This window comes from Harpia harpyja, chromosome 10 (assembly GCF_026419915.1).
Source record: "Harpia harpyja isolate bHarHar1 chromosome 10, bHarHar1 primary haplotype, whole genome shotgun sequence".
In the NCBI taxonomy this organism is placed as follows: domain Eukaryota; kingdom Metazoa; phylum Chordata; class Aves; order Accipitriformes; family Accipitridae; genus Harpia; species Harpia harpyja.
This window is the reverse complement of record NC_068949.1, coordinates 41,831,434-41,856,755: the sequence shown is the minus strand read 5'-3', so window position 1 is coordinate 41,856,755 and position 25,322 is coordinate 41,831,434. Positions and strand designations below refer to the sequence as shown.

The 25,322-nt window shown below is 38.9% G+C and overlaps 1 protein-coding gene across 5 annotated transcripts in view; it reads right to left on the bottom strand.

Moving 5' to 3' along the window:
- Window positions 1-6,512: 6,512 nt before the first annotated feature.
- The window catches only part of ACADSB (acyl-CoA dehydrogenase short/branched chain), a 28,060-nt gene continuing 9,250 nt past the window's right edge, over window positions 6,513-25,322 (bottom strand). For 4 of the 5 annotated variants that reach the window (XM_052798874.1, XM_052798873.1, XM_052798876.1 and 1 more), the window contains 6 exons: window positions 24,545-24,670; window positions 24,049-24,141; window positions 21,378-21,467; window positions 19,694-19,831; window positions 18,898-18,997; window positions 12,421-18,217 (listed from right to left, as the gene is read on the bottom strand). In XM_052798874.1, the coding sequence (XP_052654834.1) occupies window positions 18,147-18,217; window positions 18,898-18,997; window positions 19,694-19,831; window positions 21,378-21,467; window positions 24,049-24,141; window positions 24,545-24,670 (618 nt within the window). In that variant the 3' untranslated portion in view covers window positions 12,421-18,146. Of the gene's footprint in view, window positions 11,055-12,420; window positions 18,218-18,897; window positions 18,998-19,693; window positions 19,832-21,377; window positions 21,468-24,048; window positions 24,142-24,544; window positions 24,671-25,322 lie in introns of those variants that run through there. The other variant, XR_008236889.1, reaches the window with a different exon arrangement.

Genomic DNA, 25,322 nt, shown 5'->3' with positions numbered 1-25,322 from the left:
ATGTGCATGGGGCAGCTGGTTCTTTTTTCCTTTCCTTACATTTTCATGATTTATATAAATACTTTTGCTGCTGTATTGTATTTTATTTTTATCCTTTGCATTTTATTGGCACAAAACTACTTGTGCATTTGCAGTGCTCCCATGCGTATTTACCTATTTACTCCATGATTATTTATTGAAAGCTATCTCATGCTCAGTTACTTTTCCACTTTCTTTTGCTTTAAACATTAAACAGATGCAGTATATTTTCAAATAATTTAAACACAAATCTTGATGAGTGAATTTGCTCCTTCTGCTGCGTCAGTGGCTTCTTTTTCTTCCCCGTTCCTTTTTTCCTGTACTGTACATTTCTATCTGTGCTATAAAATCACTCGCCAATTAGAAAGCCTCGAGATCTCAAAGGAGGCCATGCAATTTCAAATATTTGTATTAGCAAACAAATAAGAATTCTTTATATCTCTCTTCCTCTTCCTCTCCTTGCCCTCCCCCTTCCTCTCCCCTGTTTCTAGAGAGGTCACTTTGCAATTTCAGATCATTCTCCAAACGGCTTCATTTCTTGTACCCCTGATTGAAAAGCCAGTTGCTGCTGTTTGGCTTTTCCAGACTTGCAAAAGAGATTAATGACTGATGCACTCAATAGGCCCCTTCCTACAGCAAGAGTTTTGCCTGAGTGAGAAGTAAAGCCGACAGCATGTCGTACATTCATGGGGTTATTCGTGAAACTCCTTTGAAGGAAACATCGGTGAATTTCTTCTTTCACCCCAAACCGCTCAATTACTGGAGTGACTGACGTCCCTGCATTGGACAGCAGCAAATAGTTACCAAATGCAATTAGCAGTCATCCTCAGACAGATCCAGGGAGAGGAAGGCAGGGAGGAGGGTGCAGGAACTGATTGCAGAGGATCAGAATTATTCAGAAAATAAGATGGAAGTGCTACTGGGACATGGGGTCCCAGTCCCGTTTTCAGAGGAGGACCCAGCTCACACCACTGCCAGCCTCATACCTGCAAGGTCACAGCCACAGCTTCTGCCTTGAATCCCATCTGGGTACGAGACCTTGAGACCAAGTGACAAAGCAGGAAGGCAAAAATTGAAGAAAGGGCATTTTCCAGGGCATTGCACAGCCAAGATGACATTCCTGGCATACAAAACCTTGATTGTTATGCTCACTGGCAAACAGAAACCAAAACCACTGAAGGCCTGATACTGTGCCCTTCCCACTCCTCAGTCCTACTTACCCGTTTCTGTCCCAGGTTCACCAAGCCAGTGGCAGCACCCAGCAAATTTTCTGAAAGTCCTCAGGTACAGTCACAGTTTTGGAGAAGTCTTCCTTAGATATTCCAGGAATCTTAAAGGGAACCGAAGACTTTTGAGGCAAGAGAGAGCCTCAAAAGCATCCTTGTTGTTCCCCCCCATCGTAATTCCTATAGCCTCGACTCCAGCTTTGCTGAACATAATCCCATCATCAAACCAAAGCAACCTCCTGTTTCAAAAATGTTTGAAAACCCCAGGGATGGTTATATTGCATCTTGACTTGTTCTCTGCTGCCGGGAAGGGAGCTCACCCTCCTCTAGCTGGCAGCAAATTTGGAGGCTTGCTGCCTGCAGAGACCCTCCAGCTCCTGGGTTTGGTGGCCGGGACCCTGGGCTGCCTTCTGCTCCCTCTAAGCAGGAGGAGCTGTGCCGGTGGCCTGGTGAGCCCATGGGGAACAGAGCCACCGCGCCGGGATCCCGTGTCACAGGTTATGGCCAGCTCAGTCCAGGGCTGGGTGGGGATGGCTGACGGAAGGATCTCTGCCTTCTCTCCAATCTGCCATTCAGATCAACTCAACAACTGGCCGAAAGCCATTATTCCCCTACCTGTTGCTTATTTTTAAGTAATACAGCTGCTCTGCACAATCCTAACCACCTTTTTGATTGTTCATTAGGGACCTGCAATACTCTTGGTTTATTCCATTTAAACCTGGATTTAACTAACGGTAGTTATGTGCCCCATCACCTCTTCATTATTAGACTGAATTGCTTCCTAAGGACCAAATCATGCAGAGTCTCGCAGTTTCTGCGAGGCGCCGGGCACCCTCCCTCCTCATCCATTTCACTTAGGCAGCCGCTTTCAATGGAAATTGATGGCACGCTCGGGCTGGACGAGTCCTGAGCCGTCGTTCAGATTCTGCATTCAAAATCTTCATTTGCAGCAAACAATGATGCACGTGACTCTGCTTAATGCAAGTTAATGTCCGCATGACCATCAAGGAACGAAGGCATAATAAAGGATCAATAACTGCAATGATCTAAGTAATGGTTTTGAAATATTTAACCAGAGGCAACAATTAAGATTCTTTTGATGTTGCAAACTTAAAGCCTATGGTCTTGAATCCGAGTCAAGTGTTTACCCTTGATGATTGTACAAGTTTCCCTAAATGATGCTTCCCCCTGCTCAAGCTCAGGTATCTACAGAGCCAGCACAGAGACAAAAAAATCACACTTTGAAAATCACGTGAAATTACAATGAACTTTTCTCCTTCGCTAGCTTCCCGTCACTTTTAAACAATGCTAAACTAAAGATAAAACTTACAATTTAACTCACATGATAGCAAGCCATTAAATGATTCCCAAGGAAATTTTCGATCAAGTGGACTTGCTTTTTATAAAGCATAAAGACCTGCCAGCATTCCTCAGCTGATGGGGGCTGAAGTGTTACCGGGCTTTTTGGCTTTGTTTTTCTGCATGATGTTCAGATTTTGGAAGTGAAGAAGAATATTTGCTTGCTGGTAGCCTGAATTCCACTGAGATACAAATCTCTGTCTCTTTGAGAATGATAAAAGAAGTCAGGCAGGGGATTGTATACCATCTTGCATTAAGAAAAACTCGGAGGTTTAAGGCCATCTGTATTTAAATCCAAGGACAGATGAGACATTTAAATTTTAGTAGCACTCAGTTATATACCTGACATAGAGAAATGGCTGCAATCCTTTTTATCAGGCTGGAGAATAGGCATTAAATGACAAAATATTAGTCAGGCCATAGATCCACGAAACCTATAAGTTCTGCAGCAGCTTCATTAAATCTGTTTTTTATCAGAGGGGAGAGAAGGGTCTGGTATAACATTGCCAGCATTTGAGGCATTGGGCTTTTAGAGGATGGCTGCCAGATACTTCATCCATCTGTCTATTTTCATATTTATTGTTTTACCAATCACTTTATTCATCCATCTGTTCATCTGTGTAAACCCATTTTTTTAAATTTTAATTTTTATTTATAGACTGACCTTAATAAACTCTCCTCAAGTACTGCGTGTTTATCACTGTCATGGATGAAAACGTTATTAATGACAGGAGGGCTGAGCAGGGAAGACGACTGCCCTTTAAATTCCTTTTCAGCTGACTGGACCGCAGCAACTCAGCTGGGTGGAGGTGGCTGGATCGATAAGGTCGGAGTTCAGTCACTGGTCCCATCTCCTCTATCATCCCCATCACTGCCAGCTAACGATGCCTGCAGGTGGAGCGGGGGCACTTGGCTACATTTATGAATTGCCTCGCTCCGTAGCAAAGGCTTTTCCGCCCCGTAGGAAAAGCTGTGGGTAGCTCGGGATATTTATTTGGAAATGTATACAAGGGAAGACACGGATGTCAATACAAGAAAAGCAGCCCGGTGTGTTTAGAGTAAGTATCGCTGGCTCCTAGTGCAGCGCTGGCACCGTGGGTTTCAGCTCTTCCAGCGAAGTTCTGATTAAACATAAATAAAGCATGCGCCGGTCATTAAATGCTCTCCACATCACACGAAGGAATGAGAGGTGAGTTAGTTTTCAGTACATAGTCACTAGCGCTTTCAATCCAACTACTTAAATTGCCTTAATTGCCAGGGATCCAGGGCTGATAACCACAACACGGCAAATGCCTCTGTATTTGCCTGCAACAGCTAGGGCTGCGATACCTACACCCGGTTTGGGCAGCAGTAGATTTATTTCTTTTTGCAGGTGCGTACCTCATAACACAGTGCAGAAAATGCCATTTATTACTACTAATCATGTCCTTATTTAATTGCCAACAGCGACGTGGATGATTGTTACATTGAAAATAGAAGGTGGTAAAAGTATCTCACAGTACCTCAAAATTATACACCTATGGATTAACGGTGTTTCAAATTTACGATAGGCAATAGTCACGAGGTGGCTATAAATGCTTGACGGGTTCACTTAGTTGACATAAGGTCTAACCTTGCCGCAAAAATACATTTTTATTCTGCTGACTTAAAGCAGGTTTGACAAATACTCTCCAGGATAACTCAACCCTCACGTTTTATCTTTGGTTGGCCTGGGTGCCGTTCGCGACAGAGTTTTGCCGTGAAAGATGTAGCGGTGAGGCTGGGGACGTTCCCCTCATGGCTTCATCTCGCCTCCCAGCTCATTAGAAGCCTTGGATTCCTGCCTGGGATTTTATTTTGACATCAGAGGTGTAAATCAAGTCATAAACATATTTAAACTAATGTTGTTGAAAATCCGTAATTCTGACAGCGAAATGAGCAACAAAAAGTGCATATAATATTTGGTGACATGTAATTTTAACTTCATCCAGTCTCTTTGCTTTTGAGACATTGTTACCTGCAGGATAAGGCAATAAAATAAGGATGTACAAGAATGTGTCAAATGTAGGGCTTCCCTAAATTACACTCTGAGGCACAGATTAATACATTTAATACATTCCAGTCATGAGTGAAGTACTTATAGCAGAACAACTGCTCCTTCAGTGATATCATTCACTGGAATGAACTACAGCTAACAGTGACAAGCTGGAAAAATGCCCCCACTTTTCAAACTGTACAAATGGCATTTGGACACAGTAACTCAAAACTGGACACTTCATTTCAAGTTTAAAGCTAGTGGTCCAGTCAAAAGCTATTACTCCATCTTCTTTATTTGTAGTCCATGCTTTTGTGCTCTTTAAGAATCAAATAAATACTGGTGTAATGGTTAGCAACTGCCAGTTCAACGAAAAATACTGCTAAATTCACCAATAAGTCTTTTTTCTACACACACAAATTTATGACATAAGAACTGAACCCATTCCTGTTACAATGTCTGGATAGTTTTTTAATGTAGAGGGAGACTCACTTTAGTGATAAGAGTTTAAACCTCAACTACTTTTTCCTTCTTTCTGGATCATACATCTAGATAGAGAAGAGCGTGAAATAAATGACCGGTGCGTGTAAACCAAGGTGCACCGAGCTGGCCCGTTCTCAGCTCCATCAATCTGGCAGAGGCAAGTGATCTCCGTAGCTCTGCAGCCTCTTGCACCAACTACTCCTTCCCTTTTGTGTTTGCTCTGAATGAAAAGAGATTATTTAAACGCAGATGCAAGATCTGCCTCCTCCTCTGCATTATTTTAAGAACTCGATGGAGAAGGGAAGGAGACTGAGCTGGGTACAAGCTCACTAGATGCTTCCTCCTCGTCACTTCTGTACAGTCCTCTTTGGTCCATTGTTTGCAAGTCCCTCTCCCTCGAAAGGACATCCCAAGCCTCCCACCCTGCCCCACCACTGCCTGTATAATAGTGAGATCGCAGTCTGTGGTCTCCACAGATGTCCTGCTACCACGCGTGCCCATGCAAAGGAAGGGAGCAGTGCTGCCCTCGGACCGAGGAGGACTTTATACAGAAACGAAGGGTTGCTCAGGGAACGGGGCTGGTTTCTTCCCATTCGTTGTAGCACCACGAGCAGGCTTCGGGGCTTGAGCTTTCAGTTCCTGCCTATACAAAATAACCGATGCCGACAGGTACAAGGCTTGAGCTCCTCCGCAGCAATCGGCACGTGCATCATACCCTGGGAGAAATCTCTCCTGCATCCATCCCCACACGACTACCCCATTAGGGGCTATGAGGGTGTTTGTGAATTAATGCTTATTCCAGGCAACGTCTATGCTAAAAAAATGCATTATTAGGTGCCACATCACACCTGGAAGAACGCTTACGGATCTGGGGGTTATGCTAGCAATTCTGCTAAACCTCTGAAATTGGTTGATGCGAGACCTAAGCAGGGATGGTGTGATGAAGGGATAAATATTCATGCTGCCCAAGTGCCACGTCTTCTCTGCAGCCAGCCTTTTTACAGTGTGCTGCATTAAGTACTACAGTAAAACAAGAACCTAATACCCACTGCAGGGAACAACGGATTAGTTTCTAAAAGGAGAAAAACTCACAGCCTAACACTTCTTCAGAAAAGTACACAAATGTGTTTCCCCAAACTCATGAGGTTACTTTCAACTTGTTTTGGGGAAGACAAGGAACTAAACCACAAGTAATTCTGGATTTTCTAAATATACTGGGTTTGTTCTCCAGCTTCCCCAGGTAGTGATTATAATCCAGTTCCTTTTTGTCACTGGTATTTGCAGCTAGAAGCCTTAAAAACAGGGGGCTATTCTCAGGTTTCTTTTCCACCAGTGCAGGCTCTGCAGTGGTCCCATCATCAGAAGACCCATGGTATCTGAAACACTCAAGAAGTGGTGTCTGGAAACAGAAATGATTTTAATTTCCACAGAAAGGACTTACATTTTCTTTTATTCAGTTTCTTAAAGATACTGACGCTGAGATGAACAAGGATTTTATGATGTTCTAAGTAATTTCATTTGGTGTCATAATTACATCTTGATTAATTCTATCTGCATGGAAAATTATGAGGGCTTTTTTTTTTTCTTCTTCTTATCTGCAGGGTACATTTTAAAGATTCTGTATTAACTGCAAGTAATGTGAGTTGGGAAGAACTGTGATAGTCTGCAGACAAAGCACCTGTAGTATCTGAGAAGGGATGACCGGTATAACAGGGGCAGGATTGTCCCCTTGATCTCTGCATTGGCATTATGAGAATACAAAGGCCCTGGAAGCTATTTTGCAGAAAAAAATAGGCTGCTAATACACATACCTCTGCCACCTCACTTCTTCCACTGCTGGCACCGAACACAAGTCATCTGTTGCCATCTTTCCTTCTCGGAGAGAAGCTCCTTACGATTTTCTGCATGTTGAATGAGACATCAGAGCTCAGCAGCCCCAGCCCTGCAGCATCCAGTGGGACACACGCCTCATGCGGCTTAACACTTTTGAAATGACAGGCTGGAAGACTGGCACTCTTGTAGGTTTTCTAAAATAATTTAAGATTATTTTAATCCTTTTACCTTGGCCAGCTGGCACCACTTTTTGTCATTTAGCTGGTATTCTAAAAAAGTAAAATTTTAATTTCCTAAGCATACAGACTTGTAAGTTGTTCTCCTGAGTTCTGCCGTAGCCCCAAAGAGAAGCATGAGAAACCACGTGGGCTGCAGGAAATACTTGCCCATGCAAGTTTGCTGCAATGCAGCTCCAACAGTGTTGAATTCCCCAGCACTGGCAAAGTCTGCCCTTACTGAAGGCACTCACAACTTGTTCCTGGAAGTTTCCACGTGGCCTTCATCCCCTAGTGATTTGTATGAGAACAAGAGACCGCAGGACCTTGCAGCGTGAGTCCCAAGGAAGAGGAAGGGCTGCAGATAATCAGAAAAATCCTCACAATTAAAATTCATTTGAAATATAGAATTGTTATCTCTTTTCCTTTCCCTCCCTGCCATTCTCTCATGCGAAATAGCTTCACAGCGAGAAACCTATTATTGGCCATTGCACATCATTAATTTTAGAATCATTTCTCTTCTGCTGCATCTTATGGTCCTGTGTTAGTTACACTGCCTAATATTGTCATCCCGGCATAGGAAGCATCGCCCGTTTCAAGCATAACACTACAGACCAGAGTTACTCAGTCTAAGAGAGACCTAAACTAGACATCACAGAGCAGTGCAGGGGTGCAGCTGACATAGAGACCTGCAGTCATGAAAATACGTCGTGGATGAAGAGACGTTGCTTTACGTAAAGGGACTGGGAGTGCAGGCAACAGCTCTGAGGCTTGGAGATTTCTCAGCAGTGTCTTGCTTAGAAATCTAAATTTCAAGATTTAAAAACCAACCCTATTAAGATATAGTTCACTGTATTTTAGAACTGTATGGAGGATTCAACAGCTCATATCTTCGATAGGCTTGTGACAGAGAACAGACTTAGTTTTACCTGTTTCAGCACCAGTGAATCCATGAATAGACTTCACTGTTTGCTGACTGCATGGAAGGCTTTGGCCACTGGAAGAGTTCGCACACGCCAGCGTCCACGGCCTAGCCAGGCAGAGCTTACCGTGGCAGAGAAGACGCCAGTCAAACCTGAAGCCCAGACTAACTGAACCCAGCCCTGCAGTGTGTCTTACACGTGAAGGGGCTTTGGATTCAGCCTGGCAGAGAGCAGTGCCGGGCAGACAGCACCACTCACTACAGCCTCAGGACCAATTCTCATGCGACTAATCTGACTTTCCTCGCAGGAACAAAGCGTTTTCACTAGAGCAAGCGAGAGGATGCAGGGCTAGGCATGCTTTTTTACCAGTACACTGCTGCTGCTCACCAATTTTTCTTAAAAATAATCTAGACACAGGTTTCCATTAGTCCACATCCAATCCTAACCCAGCTTGTAAACACTTTGAAGCGGAACTATTTTTGGTTTTTTTTGCTTTTATGCAGATAACTGGGTTTTGTATGGATCTTGTACAATGGGCCACAGCTAGGGATCCTAGATCAATACAAATAAGAATGAAAAATAACACAATGTTCTAAATTGCTATGAGTAATTCACTGTATTATTAATACAAAAAAACAATTCAATCCATATTGCAGGATTTAATCAGTGGCCAAGTACTAATTAAAAATTTTACTAGTGTCTGTCTGCTTTTCCATGGAATAATAGCAAAATGTATTTCCAGTTCTGATTTCGACTCACTAAATCCTGTTGAGAAAATAATTTGTTTTAAGACTTAAGTGAAATCCTTTTCAGAAGAACTCTCCTCAAGGTGCACACATGGGAAGCAGCCCTCAGATATGTCATTCTTGGAAAACCCAACACGACGTTAGCAGACCTGATACTCCTGCTGCAGTGTTTGTGCAGGATACGGAGCACAGAGTAAACTGACAAAATAATTGGATTATACATGGACAATTCAGACTTTCAGTTACTGCGTGCTTTCTTGCTCCTGGTTTCCACAGAAAAGTCAGTTTTTTGTTCCTTAAGTCCTTGTACTGCTTATTTACATATGAAAAGGTAAGTTTATAAAAGAGCTTTCCTATTTTACTACATCTAATAGTTAATAATTTAAATCTGTAGCCATTATCATCATATAGATTGACACAAATGGCATATGGATCATTCTGGGGATGAGGGTTAGTTTCTTTTAAGAGAGAATTGTTTTAGTTTTTGCAGGAAATTAATCAGGGGAATGGGCTTTGTGGAGCATGGAGCAAATCTAATCTGTTCTTTGTTCAAATTTGCCTTGCTCCAATTCCTAGCAATTGTAGACAACATGCTCTTTTGTTCGGGAGCCACTTGTTACATGCATAATTAGAGACTGCAGTAGCTGTGTTTAAAGAAAAACTGTTTTCCAATGTAATGTGTGATCTTGATAATAGTATTTTCATCAAAGGTAGCAATTACATTCATTAAGCTGGGACTGGCAAGGCAGCAAGGAAATTAAGTGCAAGGTGAATAAAAAGCTCCCCATTTCTTTTTAAAATCTCTGCCTCTTTATAAGTTGAAATGCACCATGTTGAGCTGCAAACTGGAAAATACATACTGAATATAAAAAAAGAAAGAAAGAAAAAAATAAAGTCCTCCTTAACCTTTCTGAATAATGATCCAGAAGATATCCTAGGGACACCTACTATAGATGCACTTTTCAAATTAAAGGGCTTTATTCTACATTAATTTCTTATGCAAGTTTTAAACGAGCTCAACATATGATTCAGGTCTTTAAAGGCTCCAGGGCTCTCTAGGATTAATTCACTGTTCTTTTCACACATAAATTAATTGTTTTGTGTTCTCAGAAACAGCAAACAGCACATAAATCAACCGGTTTAGAAAAGATGCAAGGCTGGTACCTTTTGCAAATCACTGAAGTTTGCTATTTACACTTCATTATTATATGTAACTTTTAAAGGAAAAACTGGAAAAGTAGGACATATGTTGTTAATTCTAAGCGGATTTCTTGAGTGCATAACTCATTTTAGCAATTTGATTCCTTGAAAGACAAAAGTTGTGGAGCACTGAAAAGCCATTCTTCCAGCACTCTAATTATATTTTTCCCAGTTAATAATTCAATTACACTTCACTAATGTATTTGCAAACATTCCCACATAAAAATAGCTAGTTGTGGAGTTCCCACCACCACCCTTTTTGCCTTAAGTGTTCTAAGAGAGAGATTTGCAGATGGAAAAATGTGAAAATCTAAAGATGAGGGCCCCGGAGCCCCAGGAGTGCTGTGCCCAGCCCATGGGCTCCCCAGGCACTCCTGCTGAGCACACACACAGGAATCTCATTTTTAAACTCCAAAATGTAATCCCACTTTTTTTTCTTTTCCAGGCACTGTATTGCAGGCTGAGAAGCAGGGGGAAGCGGGTCCATCCCCTCATACCTTTGCCCTGTGCGGACAGCCAGGGCAGCACACCACTGCAGAGACGTTGCTACTTCAGATGAGGGCTGAGCTCTAATTTTGCATGCAGGCAAAATGCCCCTCTTCAGGGATCTTGGCAAGCGTCAACCAAAGCAGACGACACTCGCAGCAAGTGGGGCAAGTTTAATTTACAAGCACTTACAGCAGGACAGGTACAGGGAAGCAGGCGATGCCATGTACCGTGCTCCCTCCTGAAAGGGGATGTCCCAGTGCATTCTCATCTCAAGGCAAGAGAGAAAACTGAAGCCAGAAGCTGGCTATCCGTAACTCCAAAAATAATTGTTTCTCCCTTTGCCCTTCCCAGAAATAGAACATGAAACCACAGCATCTTGGCCAAATTGGAATTTGCATAGTTCTGCGAAGCATTTCCTTCAGTTAGGAATGATTTAATTATTCTTCACTTCCTCTTCTAGAAATCATTCCTGGATAATGAGGTTAGCATAGAGCAGATATGTTTCAGTCAAGAAATAGATGTACTTCAGTGCCAGAAGGCTTTTACATCTAAAAAAAAAAAAAAAAGATTTTTGGACACTTCTAAATAGAAGCAGCAGTACAGAGAAGGTTGGCTATTAAATTATACTAGTCTGAGACACCAGATCATCGTGTGCTTTAACCCAGTGCTGTGTCAGCCCCTTGAAGAATTAGAGGACAACCACAACTGTCTTGCAGCCCAGATTCTTACACAAGGGTAACAAGGCACATTTTAAATAATTATAAAATAATGACAAGCTATATTACCTCCAGAGAATTGTTTATCTCTGCAAATTGAATTACTGAAGTCAAACTACAGTAGAGCTAAAATACTTCTAGCATAAAACGGAAGACCTAATGCTGCACCTTACTTTGGACCCACCTTGGAAACTGTGAATCCTGCATGGCAGGCAAATATATTTAATGACAAATAGCTTGCTGAATCTAGCTTTTATTATTCAAGCAACAATCAAAATAACCAGCCATATCAGTCAAATGTAGACATTGCTCCAATTAAACTGAGAAAATTATTTTCTTTTTAAAGCTTGATTGGACAGACATTGAGAAGACTTAAGTAATTTGGAATTTAAGAAGGGAGCATAACAGTTTGTCTTTGGTAAAAATCATACAATGGAACATAAGGAATTTTTCTCTGAACATGGGGAAAACAAGACTATGAACATAAATACAGCCTTCATATCGTATAACCATCTTCTAGTACATAATAGGGAGTCACAAAACATTTTCAAAGTTCAAAAAGTACCTAAGCTGAAAAAAGTGCTTTGCCTCAATTCTTACAGGAACAATTGCAGCAAATGCTGCGTTTGGCGTGTAGACATCCTCCATCTCAGGTACGGAATGTCTAATGTTTTCTTTCCTAAAACAAACAGCATCAGCTTTTGCAGTAAAACACATTCACTCCATACCAACTATATTTTCAACAGCTCCATTAACAAAACAAGTTCTATGGAGCTTTTCAGTATTTAACTACATTTCCAGAACCTTAACTTTAATTTCTGAATTATTCCTCGATTATTTTTAGGTCAGTTTAGCAGAGTTGACACAAAGCTGTTCTCCATGAGATAAAATGCAAAAAAAAAGTAAAACATTGTGCCTACAACTTAGTATCATTTCAAAGTTGGCTTTTTCGCTTCAGGTGGTCCTTTAGCCCGTGTTGGGTGCATGACACAGTGATTCCATAAAGTTATATCAGCTAATACTTTTTAGCATAAATAACATTTGCAGCTTCTGGGACTCTTCACCTTTCATACTCTCTAATTTTGTGTCCCTACAGAAAAACAAAAAATCTCCAGAGAAGCTAGTGTCTTTCTAAAATGTAATTATCATGTCTTTGGGTACCATCTAAACAAAGGCAGAAAAACTCAGCGACACAGTATCAAATTAAAACTGGATGACTGCTCTGGTTATATTGAAAAATTTGCATTTAATTTGCATCTTTAGGATCCATATCAGTGAATAGAAAAATCTTGCAGCATGTCCTACAAAACAATTCAGGCCAAAAATATCCAAGAGACTTGCAGTAAACTTAATGTGATGAAAAGGATGATCAGAAAATTATTCTGTTCCTCTGATAGGTGGGTCATCCTTTAAAAGTCTTGGCTGAATGTCCCTAAGAGAAGGCAGGAAACAACCCCTCAACCAGGAGAACATCAGCTCTGGATGTGTGTATCAGAGCTTCTTGTGTCCTACGCAGTGCAGACCCAACCAGAGTCCTTCTGCAGGCTCCAAAATGGAAACTTTCCTAAAACCGAATCAATCAAACTTACGGGATCCAGAGAGGCAGGGGATACAAACTCAACATGAACCCATCATATTGCAGCTCTGCTCTTCCCTTCGTTCTCTCTACACTAGGAAAGAAAGTCGTCTCATAGCTGGAAAACATTAAGACATTTCTTATCTGCCAGCTTGCATTTGGCTCTAAACCAAACAAGCAGTAATGCTCTGTTTCGGCTCTTCCCACCGATGAGCACTTTCCCACCATGACCCTCCAGCCATCGTTACAGATGAACCAAAGCTCATTTTAAGTCCTGCTAATGTCTGCAAGTTGACTTCTCTATTGAGCATACCCAAAGCACTCCAGCCCTGCTTTATCTGGCGATTTACAGCAGATGTTTTTAAAACTGTCACTAATTGTGACAATGGTTTGTGTAACACTTCAAACAGATTGTAAGACCTCCAGGTCTGGCTAGTTAGAGAGCAGAATTTAATTTCAGTTCATATATGCTAATTTCCTGGTTAGGTGACCCCCAAGTGCACAAACTAGCAATGTGGAAGTTGGGGATTTATTGCTCTATTTTAGGTTTTCCTCTTGCTATTTGATTTCTTATTTAATGTAAGAGAGTGGTTACAGCTTGTAATAGCTTTCCTTTCTTCAGAGATCCCTGCAAAATGTTTGATGAACAAATTTTTTTGTGTGTTCAGAAGTCCTCATTGTGTATATTAAATAAATCCAGTTCTGAAAGTGCTGACTACGTGGCTATTGAGACACAGTTTTCTGTCAGGTGGGCAGTGCTTTTTCTTTAGATCTTTTGTGAAGTCACCTGGCGATTTTTTTATGTGTATAGCCCTCCAGTATTAGTAGCTCTACAGCTACTAAGACACACACAGAGGAAGAATAGTTTCAGAAAGATGTAAATCCAAATTATCTTGAAAGACAGAAGAATATATAAAAATGGTATTACTGCCTATTGAGACTGTACGTATTTTGATTTATATTTAAAAATATTTTATCAAAAAAATGTTACATTGTACATTGCATGTTCTTTTGAACATTAATATACCAACAGGAATCAACATTTGAATGCTCTGATCTATGAAACAAGCTATTAGGAAACACACTGGTTAGTTCTAGTTACCTCATGTATTAGACAGTTATTGCACACGAACAGAATATTTTTAGAGGATCATAAATGCCAAGATTTCAAAGCAGCTTAATAATGTCTCTAGTATCAGATAATGAGAAATTCCCTCAATGCCGCTAAGCTGGACTTTGTTAATTATAGCAACTGATCTTACAACTGGCATATTTAACTGAAATAATGATTGTAAATCCTATTCGTTAGCCTGGAACTCTGGATTCACTATGCATTGCTGTTTGACTGTCTCTGGCGTGGACTCGGAAAGAACTCTTGCATCCTCTCACCTGTGTGTACAATCAACCACAGTACGTAACTCTAGACAGTCAAATCCAGAAGAGTAAGACTTCTAGCCATGTCCCCTCACCTGGACCTAGACCAAGGAGTCACACTTCAGAGAAGACAACTCCTTGCAAAACGCTCTGCAACGACTGTATTTCAATACAACATAACAAATTGTGTGAAAATTCTTTGGGAATTGTACAATACATATTCATCTGCCCGTCAGCTCTCACTTGATTTGTGCCTCCGCCAACAGTTTGCACAGTGATAACGTAACAGGTAAATATTTATGAAGTATTTGCGGTAGCTGTTAACCACTTTCACGTAATTCTCGTAGGAGAAGATCTATCATATTGGTACACTGATACATTCGGGGGTTGAGGAAAAACATTTCTTCAGCTTTCATGTATCCAATAAGCAAGCTCAGGAAAGTCAAACAGCTGCTTTCAAAGCAGACTGTGTTTCAAATCAAGCTTAGCTTGGTAGGAAGAACTTGAAATGAAAGAACTCTCTCACCAAAAGGTTTCCAAATGGAAACGCTTTAACATGTTAATTAGAAAATTCTTTACATAGCAAAAGGCTCCCAATGAACAATTACTTCATATTTCACGTAAGCCTTTTCTAACACAATCTTTATATGGGGAAAAGAATATATGGAAGAAAGAACAACAGCACAGAAAACATCATATAAAATGTTGTATTTGAGTATTTCCCAAGTAGCAATTAAACCTTTCTGTTTCTGGAAAAGGCAGAGGAAATCTGCCTCAGACCTTCATCACAAACCAGAATAAAACTAAAGAAACCTGAAAGATGATATAGTTATCCTCTCCCAGTGCAAAAATTGCAAGACCCGGGAAAAATTTTAAATGACAGATTATTAGAGAACCATAACCTGATATACAAGATTAGCATTGCATCAAGTCAAATATCGAATTCGGGCACTTTTTAATACATTCTCAATACAGGTCTTTTCTTCTAACTGGGGAAGCCCAGATGCAACATTTAATACTGAAGATGCTGTTCCAGGGCAATAGACTAAATTGACTGGGCTGACTATGGGCATATAAAGGGAAAACTCAGTAATATAAATACATATTGAGTATAAAGCAGCTTTGAGTATTGTCATTAGCACAGAAAGCCTCACAGCATTCACAACGCCAGCTCTGCAGCCCTACACCTACTGGTGCAGCCAGGCACCAACAACAGTCCTGTGCCCACAGTGCCAAATGTAGAAATGCAATTTATGACAATCCATAAATGCTTGTCCCAAACAGAACAGGGGGCGGGGAGTGCAAGCAGCTCTTAACAGCTCCTGGACAACAGCACAGCACATCTTATTGCTAAACCAGCATCTGCGTTTAGTGCAGCAATTGAATCAGACTTAAGGGGATGAAACAAGTTAACTCTTCCCAGAATCAGCGACCAGAATAGCTAATGCTCTCCACAGCGGTACGTGCCCTTTTAAAACAACAATGAAAGAAACTCAGCGGTTGTAATTAATTTGTGCACATATTCCTCCACAGAATTTTGTAGACAAAAATCAAATACAATACATACATTTCTTTCAAAAGTCATTGTGTATAGAATACAGCATACAGAACTCAGAGATGTGGAATATTTACAGCTGTAACATTAGTTAAAGGTTTGACCTTGCTTTTCTGAGAAGAACTGTTGAGTAGCTGATGAGGCTTTTCAGGTTGTTTCCTGGACTAAGGCATCCGAGTTCAGACTGTAGGAAATCACATTATTTTGATTTTTTCCTGATTACTTTTACAAATGGATACCTGACACAGTTCTACACAAAGAGACAGTCCTTTTACATAATCCTGGATATCCAGCCCTTAACAGTCCTTCAAAGAGGTCTGCACTTTCCTCCACAAAGCATTTGCTTTTAGTGTTATATTAAGTCAGTTAAGTATTGCTACTTGCTTCCTAGCCTCATGAAAACTGCAGAAACCAAGCTAAGATAGTATCTCAAACTAGGAGACCTATTAAAAAGTATGAATCAAAACCTGATCTCTGCTGACACTTGTGTTAGCAAAGCAGGCTGAACTACAGCAGCTAGGGACTACCTCACACTAGCACAACTCATCACACGTTGATTAACATTAATGCAAGCATTTTGTAGTATGGTTATAATCATTTTAGACTCACAGATAGACTATGTTGAGCAGAACAACTGTAGTTAACTGTTGTGGTGTCTGTAGTCTTAATTCTAGTCTAACAATCTCAGCAGCCATTTCAATTCAGCTGAAAGAAAGCCTGCAAACAACCTGAAATGCATGAATAATAATAATAATAATAATAATAATAATAATAATAATGCTAGAAGAAAACTTCAGAAATCATCCAGTCCACCCTCCTACTCTTGTATTTTTGAAAATCTCAAAGCTGTTGATCAAAATGATATGGGAGGGGCTTTTTTTATTGGCATAAGGATAATTATCACATTAATTCTTTGCCTATCAACAGACAAAGTGTGTATGTGGGGGGATTAATTCACTAAAGTAGTTACTTCCCTTTCAAGCTGACAGAAAGTCAGAGAACTTTTTAATAGTGCTTTTCCTCCTTGCTTGTTTCTTTGTATAAGGCACTGCAGTCTGCTTGTTTTACAAAATCATATTTGTTAAGTGTCATTTACCCTAGTTTTGCTACAAAATTGTTTAGGATTCTGAGACTGTTACAGTCTAAGCTCCACTCAAAGTGAATCATCAGTGACAAGTAAGCTTTAAAAATGAGATACTTCTAGGTCAGCCAAAACCAGAAAACCAATCCTTCCCTCCCCAAAACACTTGAAACAAATTGGCAATTACAGCAATTATAATGATTTTTCATATATTAAGCTTTCCATCTCTTGATTGTTAGTTAATTAGTTCTCCAGCACTGAAGAGGTTTCTGCCATAAATAAAATGTCTAATTTTAAAGTAAACAAAGAGGGATAAAAAAGCAAATACTTCTTACCCCCCCCCCCCTTTCTCTCTCTCTCTTAAAAGGAAAAAAACTTTGCTAGAGAACCACTAACTTCCATGAGGGAGTTTTCTAGGCTGCAAATTAACAGTCCCTCCCTAACTCCCAGGAAGGCTCTGAGGATTAAAGTTTATAAAATGCATTGAACATGGAAAGGCCACTGTGAGGTAGTATCACAGCACTCCTATTACCTAGCTTATATCTCTTTTTGCAGAACTACTAGAGCTTTTTTAACGCCATTTCACAAAGATTTCAACTCAACCTTTTATGAAAGGAGAACTATAAATAACCTCTTAGATTAAAACCCTTAACAGCTGAGAAGGCTGGAAAGGGAGGTAGATAATATCCACCTTTCAGTACTACAAATTGGGGCTGGAAGGGCTTAATTACCAAGATATACTTAAGAACACACTAAGGGCTGCTATAAAAATTACTCCAATTACAGCAGCTCCACAGACATCGCTCCACCTGGGAAAGAGGAAACCATCGCTTCTATCTCTTTCCACATACCTCTCCTGTACCCCATGCTAATAAAGGGCATCATGAACAAACAGCAGCTTCACGTCACGCAACAGTTCTGCTGCACGCATAAAGTCCTTTCTCCCAGGTGGCTTAACAGAACCTTTCACACCAGACAAGCCAAGGATTTGGCTGCTTTTGTTTTCACTTCGAAATCTCAAAGTGGAGATACACTGCTTGCATAACCTAAGGCAGCAAAAAAATTTCAGTCAATGTGTTGGCTTAGAAGTCTCTCAGGCAGAAAGAGATACTTTTAACCCACGATTTGGATTTGAATGTGGAATTCATGATTTCATATGAATTACACACTCACTATCCTGAAATGGGGAATTCATGGTTTTCCTTATGATTTCATCTGTGATGATGTATTCTTATTTATGATGTCATTAATGATTTTTATAATTACAAATAAATATGCAATTCACAATGAATGTTCAGGGAAATAATTTCTGCTAACAGTCAAGAAGTCCTTATGGTTTCAGTACTCCTGCGCTAAGCTTTTTGCAATGGTGCTCAACTGGATATTTGAAGTTCCTTCATATATTGTACCTGAAATCAGAAGAAAATAAATTAGAAGACTATAAAACCACAGTCAGTATATGAAGAGAGACCAAGATATTGTTCTAACAGTCCAGTCAGAACATTTACAATTATGAAGTGATGCCTTACTAAGCAAGTTCTAGAAACAGAATTATTTACATAAATGTTCATATTTTATTATCTGCAACAATTAAAATACTCTTCTGCTGGTACAATATAATGACAAGACGCTTTCCTGAAAAGCAATTCCTAAATAACCAACAAAAGTTAAGTATTTACAAATGCTATCAGCAATAAAAGTCAAAGGGTAATATTGTTACAAATGTCAAACTGTTAGGCCCAAGAATTTTACTAGTAAACAAGGAAGTCTTGAAAATAAAACTCCACATAGATTCAGATCTTAAAGCCGAAGAAAGTATTTTCAATTTTTTTGAACTGGAATTTTCTTAATAGAATGGGACACAATGTGTGTGTCTGTATTTTATTGGTATCTAATTAAACATTTTAACTAGCCTTACATACACAGGTATTTACACCTAAAGATTTCCCTTCTTATATCTGAGCCTTTGAATCAGTGTTGATTACAGTCTCATGGAAAAAAATATCTTAAAAAGCTAGCCAGTCATTCATCCCCAAACTTTAATACTACTAATGCTACAAGAAATACTTGTTAAGAAACTATCACTCACCTATCTTGCAGTCACGATAGTACTTTTCTATTGGATAATTTTTTGTGAATCCAACACCACCCATCCATTCAATACATTTACTAGTTGTCAGTGTTGCAACCTATGAAAATAGTTTCAGAGTTACAATTTCAGGATTCAACTTCATGCAGGTGGTAGTAAATTTTATTCTTTGTGGCTATTTAAAGTAAAAACAAAACAGCAATTAAAGCAGTTACTAGAACAAGTGGGAAGAGGAAGAACTGATATTTTTGTATTCATCTTATTTATGCAAGTTATTTTAGAATAAAAATGACATTTTTCTAAATCAGAGGACATCAAGAATTCAATAACCATTACTGCAACAGTTCACATGCTGCACTATGAAAAAGACTAGCAGTGGTATGCAAGACAGCAATTAAACAGAGGCAGAAGCAATCCAGTTTTGAATCATATTAAGACCCACAGTTGTGACTGGCAGAGTTGAAACGGTCACAAATGAAGTCTCACCATGCCACTTCTTTAGCCACAAAAAGAGAATTCTGAGAAAATGCAATCTCTCTAGATAAGCGAAAATACTAATTCACTTTCTCTTTTAATGTTGTTGCTTGGTTTTCAAAATTTTATTTAGGTGCGTGAGCAGTTCGTTCTTTAGTGGCCTACTTGACACTCCGTACGCGGACTGAGAATGAGGAACAAGGTAAAAGTACATCCACAGATCTCACAGCAAAACATGAATTAAAAGTTATACGTTCAGTAACAGAAGAAACTTTTAAACAGCAGTGAAATAAATCCACTGAATAAAGAGACTGTAAGTTACCTCAGCAGTGTAGTATTTGGCCATGCTGGCCTCCTTTATGAATGGCCTTCCTGTTTCTGCAAGACGGGCTGCGTTGTAGGTCAGTAACCTTGCTGCCTCCAACTGTGTGGCCACCTGAGCTATCTGATGTTGCATCCCCTGTAATAAGCACGCCGCAAGTCAGACAGAACCGGTGTCTAGTACTCAACTGGAATTTCTAGCAAGAACCATTCTTTTCACTAAGGAACATACCTACACTCTAAAATAAAAATACAAAATCTAGATGGACTAGTAATTCTGCATGTCTCTGCATCTATGACATCGGTGTTGGAAAACCTCTGGGCCACCAAAGTCCTTTTAGGAACTGCACTCCCATTTTCTCCTTCCCTCTTCTTGGATTCAGGAGCACTGGGGAACTTCTTGCCTGACTGGCTGGACAGGAGGATTCAACAGGAACCTATCTGCACCCATGAATATCAAGGAAAATTTCAGCCAAATCTTAACATTCTCCTCAGTGCTGCAGAGACACGCGTAGGTCAAACCTGTATTTTTATTTTGCGGCTGTCTATTGAGAACATTCATACATTAACAAGTCTAGTTCCCTGATGAGCTTAACCGAGAAAGACTGCAAAAAAGTAGCTCTTAAATAAAGTGGAGAACTAACAAGGTGACAACCACTTCTTCCCATTTTCCATAGCCATGAGACAAGAGTTAGGATCAGCATTAAAGTATAGAGGACATGACTGATGAATGAATTCAAAGGGAAGGAAAAAGGTGATGGAGCTGACATCTAAATGGTAGGTATTACAAAAGAATGGGTTTATTTAAGGAGACCCAAACATGATGACTGAAAACGAACATTTAGTAGCCTAACTTGGTCCTAAACCACAATGAAATCTTTCATCTTATTAGAACATTAACACTGCTCCCTAAAATTTGCAAAAATATAAATGCAGGTCAAAATAACAAAATGATTCAGCAATTATAAATTCCATTTCCCATTCAAAAGACACAGTTCCAATAATTTCCTAGATATCTGTGGGTGCTTCCTAAAATTTGTATAAATTATGAGTAGTACTAATGTTCCTTCTCTTCAGCCGAGATGTAGGTTTCTTTTAACAAGAAAATTACTATAGTAATTACAATTATATATCTTCCTTATTAAACTATACATCATTTTTGCAACAAAGAGTCTTTTTCGTTTTAAGATACAGATATTATCATGGAAACTAAATGTCTTTGTATAACACAGGAAATCTAATAATTCAATCAGTTTTCCTCATCTTTTTATAATTTCTAGTGTCTCCAGAAAAAGGCCTTCCCCTACACCTCATGAAAGGGCATAAAAACTGGAACACATTCAACATACTGTGATATTAAAATCAGAAGAGAAAGCAGTTCCAGGTATATTATTTTCAAAGGGAGTGAATATATTATCAAGGAATTATGTTAATAATGTTTTGAAGTTTTAAATGATTTCTATGGTACTTGCAAAGGCACATAGCACTGAATTTATATATTTTACATGGCAGATGAATGGTCATCCAAAATTATTCTGAAAAATTCTCAAATATTGAGAAGTAGAGACGTGACACAAGGTGGAGCACAAATTATGCAAATCGGATTACTCATTTTACTGACTTCACCTACTGTGTTAACTACTGCTCTCTTGGAGGACACTTCCCGTGTGTTCATTAACAAGTACCTGGAAATCGAATATGCTTTTCCCAAACTGGACTCTCTCCTTTGTATAGGGAATCGTATGGTCGAAACACCCCTGTGCCAGTCCTAACATCTGTAAGAAATAAGACATATTGAGGCGAGTTAGGACAAAAAAACCCCCCAAATTTTGAGGAATAAGCCTATTCCATACTATTCCATTCCTGAAAGAAACTTTCTTACTAAAGGCAAAGTATTTCTGAAAACACTATCACTAATTTTTCAACAGATGTTATAGGTCAAATATGGTTGCACAAATATTAAGTGTTTCTGGCAAAATTCTTAGTTACACGGGAAAATTACTGTAAACTAAAGATCTATAGATCTACATTATGCCATTAAAGGAAAAATAATTTGGATTATTATTCAAAGCTATTTTCATAATCAAAATAATTTCTCATTTTATAGAAGACACTAGACTGTCAGAATTAGCAATTTATTTCAGAAGTTGGAAAATTAGTATAGTGGAAGGAGAGATAACATTTGTTCCAGCATTTTTGAGAAAAAAACCCAACTCAACAGAACAATTTTAGAAGACCCATTGTCTTTTCACACGCTCTCTTCACTTGGCAGCAAAGACAGCAAAACACAATTGTTATCTTGGAGGATAACATCTCGGAAAACTACATACAAACATTTACAAAGCAACTCACATCTACACTAGTGTCTGATTTGTTAGCCTAAGGAAACATTAGGAAATCTGGAAAGCAAACTAGTTTTACTTTTTTTTTTTTAACTACCAAATTTTGAGAAGCGTATTCCATTCCAAACAAGACAGTAAAGAAAGGACCCTGCCTTTCATATATCTTGGAATATATAGTTATTAGTAAATAAGATCAGTTGGTTTCACTATATAACTACCATCCACCTGAACGCATTCTTTCTACCTAGTTTCTTTCCTAGGAAAAACAAAGATAGGAAATCAGATTAGGGGAAGCATCAGAGAAGTTAAAAAAAAAAAGGGGGGGGGGAATGAATGGCATGAAGAACTATCAAAAAGCAAGGTAACAGTATATGGTAAAATTGGAATCTCATAAAACTTTTCTAAGTCAAGATGGGATACTACAATGTGGCAGTCAGCTGTCATATCAAGCAGCTTAAAATATGTTTAATGATGTACAATAGTGTATGGGTATTTTTGGACAGACCCACATATTAAGCTGAAAGCCAAGGGCCCCAAGAAGGTAAAAACATGACTCTGACTGGGTTCAGACATCTACTCCTTAATCATTTAAGGCTCTAGAAAAAAACCACAATACACAGGAAAATGAGTATGTGGGAAAAGAACATAATACAGTCTGCTGCTATTCAGCTGTATTACCAGATTTGTTGCCTTCTCATATAAACTCATACAGACAAACCAAGTATATCAACTTCAGCACCTGTAGCAATATATGCAGCTACCTTGCACTAAAACTATCTGACACTGTTTTCACAGCCACAATTACATTTTATAAGATGTTCATTATCTTTTAAAACTATTACTACTGCAAAACTAAATTCAATACTACAGGGCTTTAGAACTGCTGTTCTTGTCCATTCAAGTCCTTTTCTCTTCATATGAAGGTGCCACGAAAGTAGTAACTAAGATATAACAACTACCTGACCTTACCTTTTAATTAGGTTATAACTGTAACTTGGAGTAATTAAAAGTAAAATCCAGACCATGTATTTTACTGCCAGAGCCTCTATATTATTTATATCTATGGGAACAACGGGGCCCACAGCCCTAGTTTTTAAATGCCATATCAGACGAAGCTTAATCACAGATAATCTATAGGAATGATGGAAAAGCCAACCCATTTAGCAGCATAGTATACTGCCATGTGGAAAGTCTAAATTTCATGAGGATGATTACTTCTGGTCTGTCTGCAAACTTAGGCAAAAGATAAGGGAGATTGGTACTATAGACATATTACACCCTATACAGCACAATTACATCCACAACAAAGTAGAAACAAAAAAAAGATTACTTCAAAAGTAAATTAAAAATGTAAAAACTCGTCATAAGTCATTTTATTATAGGGCTGAGCCTGATTTCCACTGAAATCAGCAGCAATCTGAGATCCAAATTGAGTTTACAACAAAATACAACACTTTGAAATAACTCCAAGGTCAGCAAATATCTTCCCCTAAGATGCCATAAGGTGCAATTTTCAAACACAACAATGAACTAGGACACTTCTGCTATTAAAAAAACATATTTATTTTAAAAATAAGTTGTTGGGAAAACATCAGTTAGCATAAAGTCACATTTGGCAATCCCATACAATCACAGCTGGAAGTATTAATATTAAACATTTCAGTGTGTTATATTTTCAAAACCTAGCTTTCTTTGTAAAATAAATTTGCATAATAGAAGATAAAAATGTTGATATATTTCAGTAGCAATAAGTTAACCACCAAAGACAAACTAATTGCCATTTAATGTTTTCTAAATCTATTGGTTATGTCACCGAAGGAGAATTTTACCATTTACAGTTGTTTTAGTATTTTACTGTAACTTAGATACAGGAATAGCGACATCTAGTGGCAATTTAGTTTTTAATAAAGTATTTTCTAAAGTTTATTCTTATTAACTTTAAATATTTTGTAATGGTCAATCCAAATTCAAAGTTATATACTGGTTGTATTCAGTATTAAACAAAATTACCCACCTGTGCAGCAATACCTATTCTGCCAGTATTTAGCATTCCAATTGCATACTTATAGCCTTGTCCAACCTGTCCCAGGATATTGGTCTCAGGAACCTAAAGAATAAAACCACTCAATTATTCCTCTTCTATTCTGCTTTGCAACTGCTGGTATGGATCACAGGTGAATCAATGTACATGTTTTATTTAATGTTCCTCCTAAGTGAAGGCATAAAACATAAACCAGACATTTGATTCCTAGAATATCTGATTAGAACATTTTCTGATACATATGACTATAAACTGATGATTTAGAAAAACTGTATCAAAATTTAAGAAACCCAACCCCCCTCAAGACTTCTGTGAAAGAATAGGGAGGAAAAAGTTAAAATATGCCAAACAATCAGTATGTCTAAAGAAAAAAAATATACTAGGAATTTAGTTAACATTCTTTCCTCATATGTAGTTGAGTTCCAATTATACACAAATTATGCTTCAATAGCTAAACAACTTACAATACCTTAACATTTTCAAATGTTACTGGGCAGGTAGAAGACGCTCTGATTCCAAGCTTGTCCTCCTTCTTCCCCACATGTAGTCCCTCTGTGTCGCGATCTACTACGAAGCAAGTAATTCCCCTGTATCCCTAGGATGAATCAAAAAATAATCAAGAACTGGGTTTTATACTAATATCACCAAATGGTGGTCTAAATATCTCATTCCACTACTGAAATTATACACCTGCTTAATACTATACTACTAAATAAAACACTGGCACCATCATCTGTTCCCTCTATGTCTGCTAATTATGGCTTAACAAAGGCCAGAGATACTTTCCTGTTAAAAAATTCCACATGGAAAACATAATCGGAACAACATTAAAAGTTCTCTTGATAAGACAGGGGACTGCTATTACATAAATGAAACAGACAGGACTGTGGTGCCTGTCTATAATGGAAACCACTGGGAAAGCAAGTTATTGCTGTGCAGTGAAGTTACTGCTTGCTGTTGGAACGTATGTCACAGGCAAACAACGGACTGCAGGAAGACATTGGGTACCTTTAGACTAAAGTTGTCAAACGAGTAAAGGCTCTAAACCCATCTGTCAGATGATTCTATAGGATGCAAGATTTTACTTAAGCTCAATTACTTCAGCTACTTTTCTCATGGAATGCTGCATATATACTCTTCCTTTTAAGGTCGTCCAAAGTAAGAGCACTGACTGATGAGACTGGCATCACTGGCAACTGTGCATGAATATTCAAAGTGCAGCAAATTTGTTAGTATTTTAACAGACC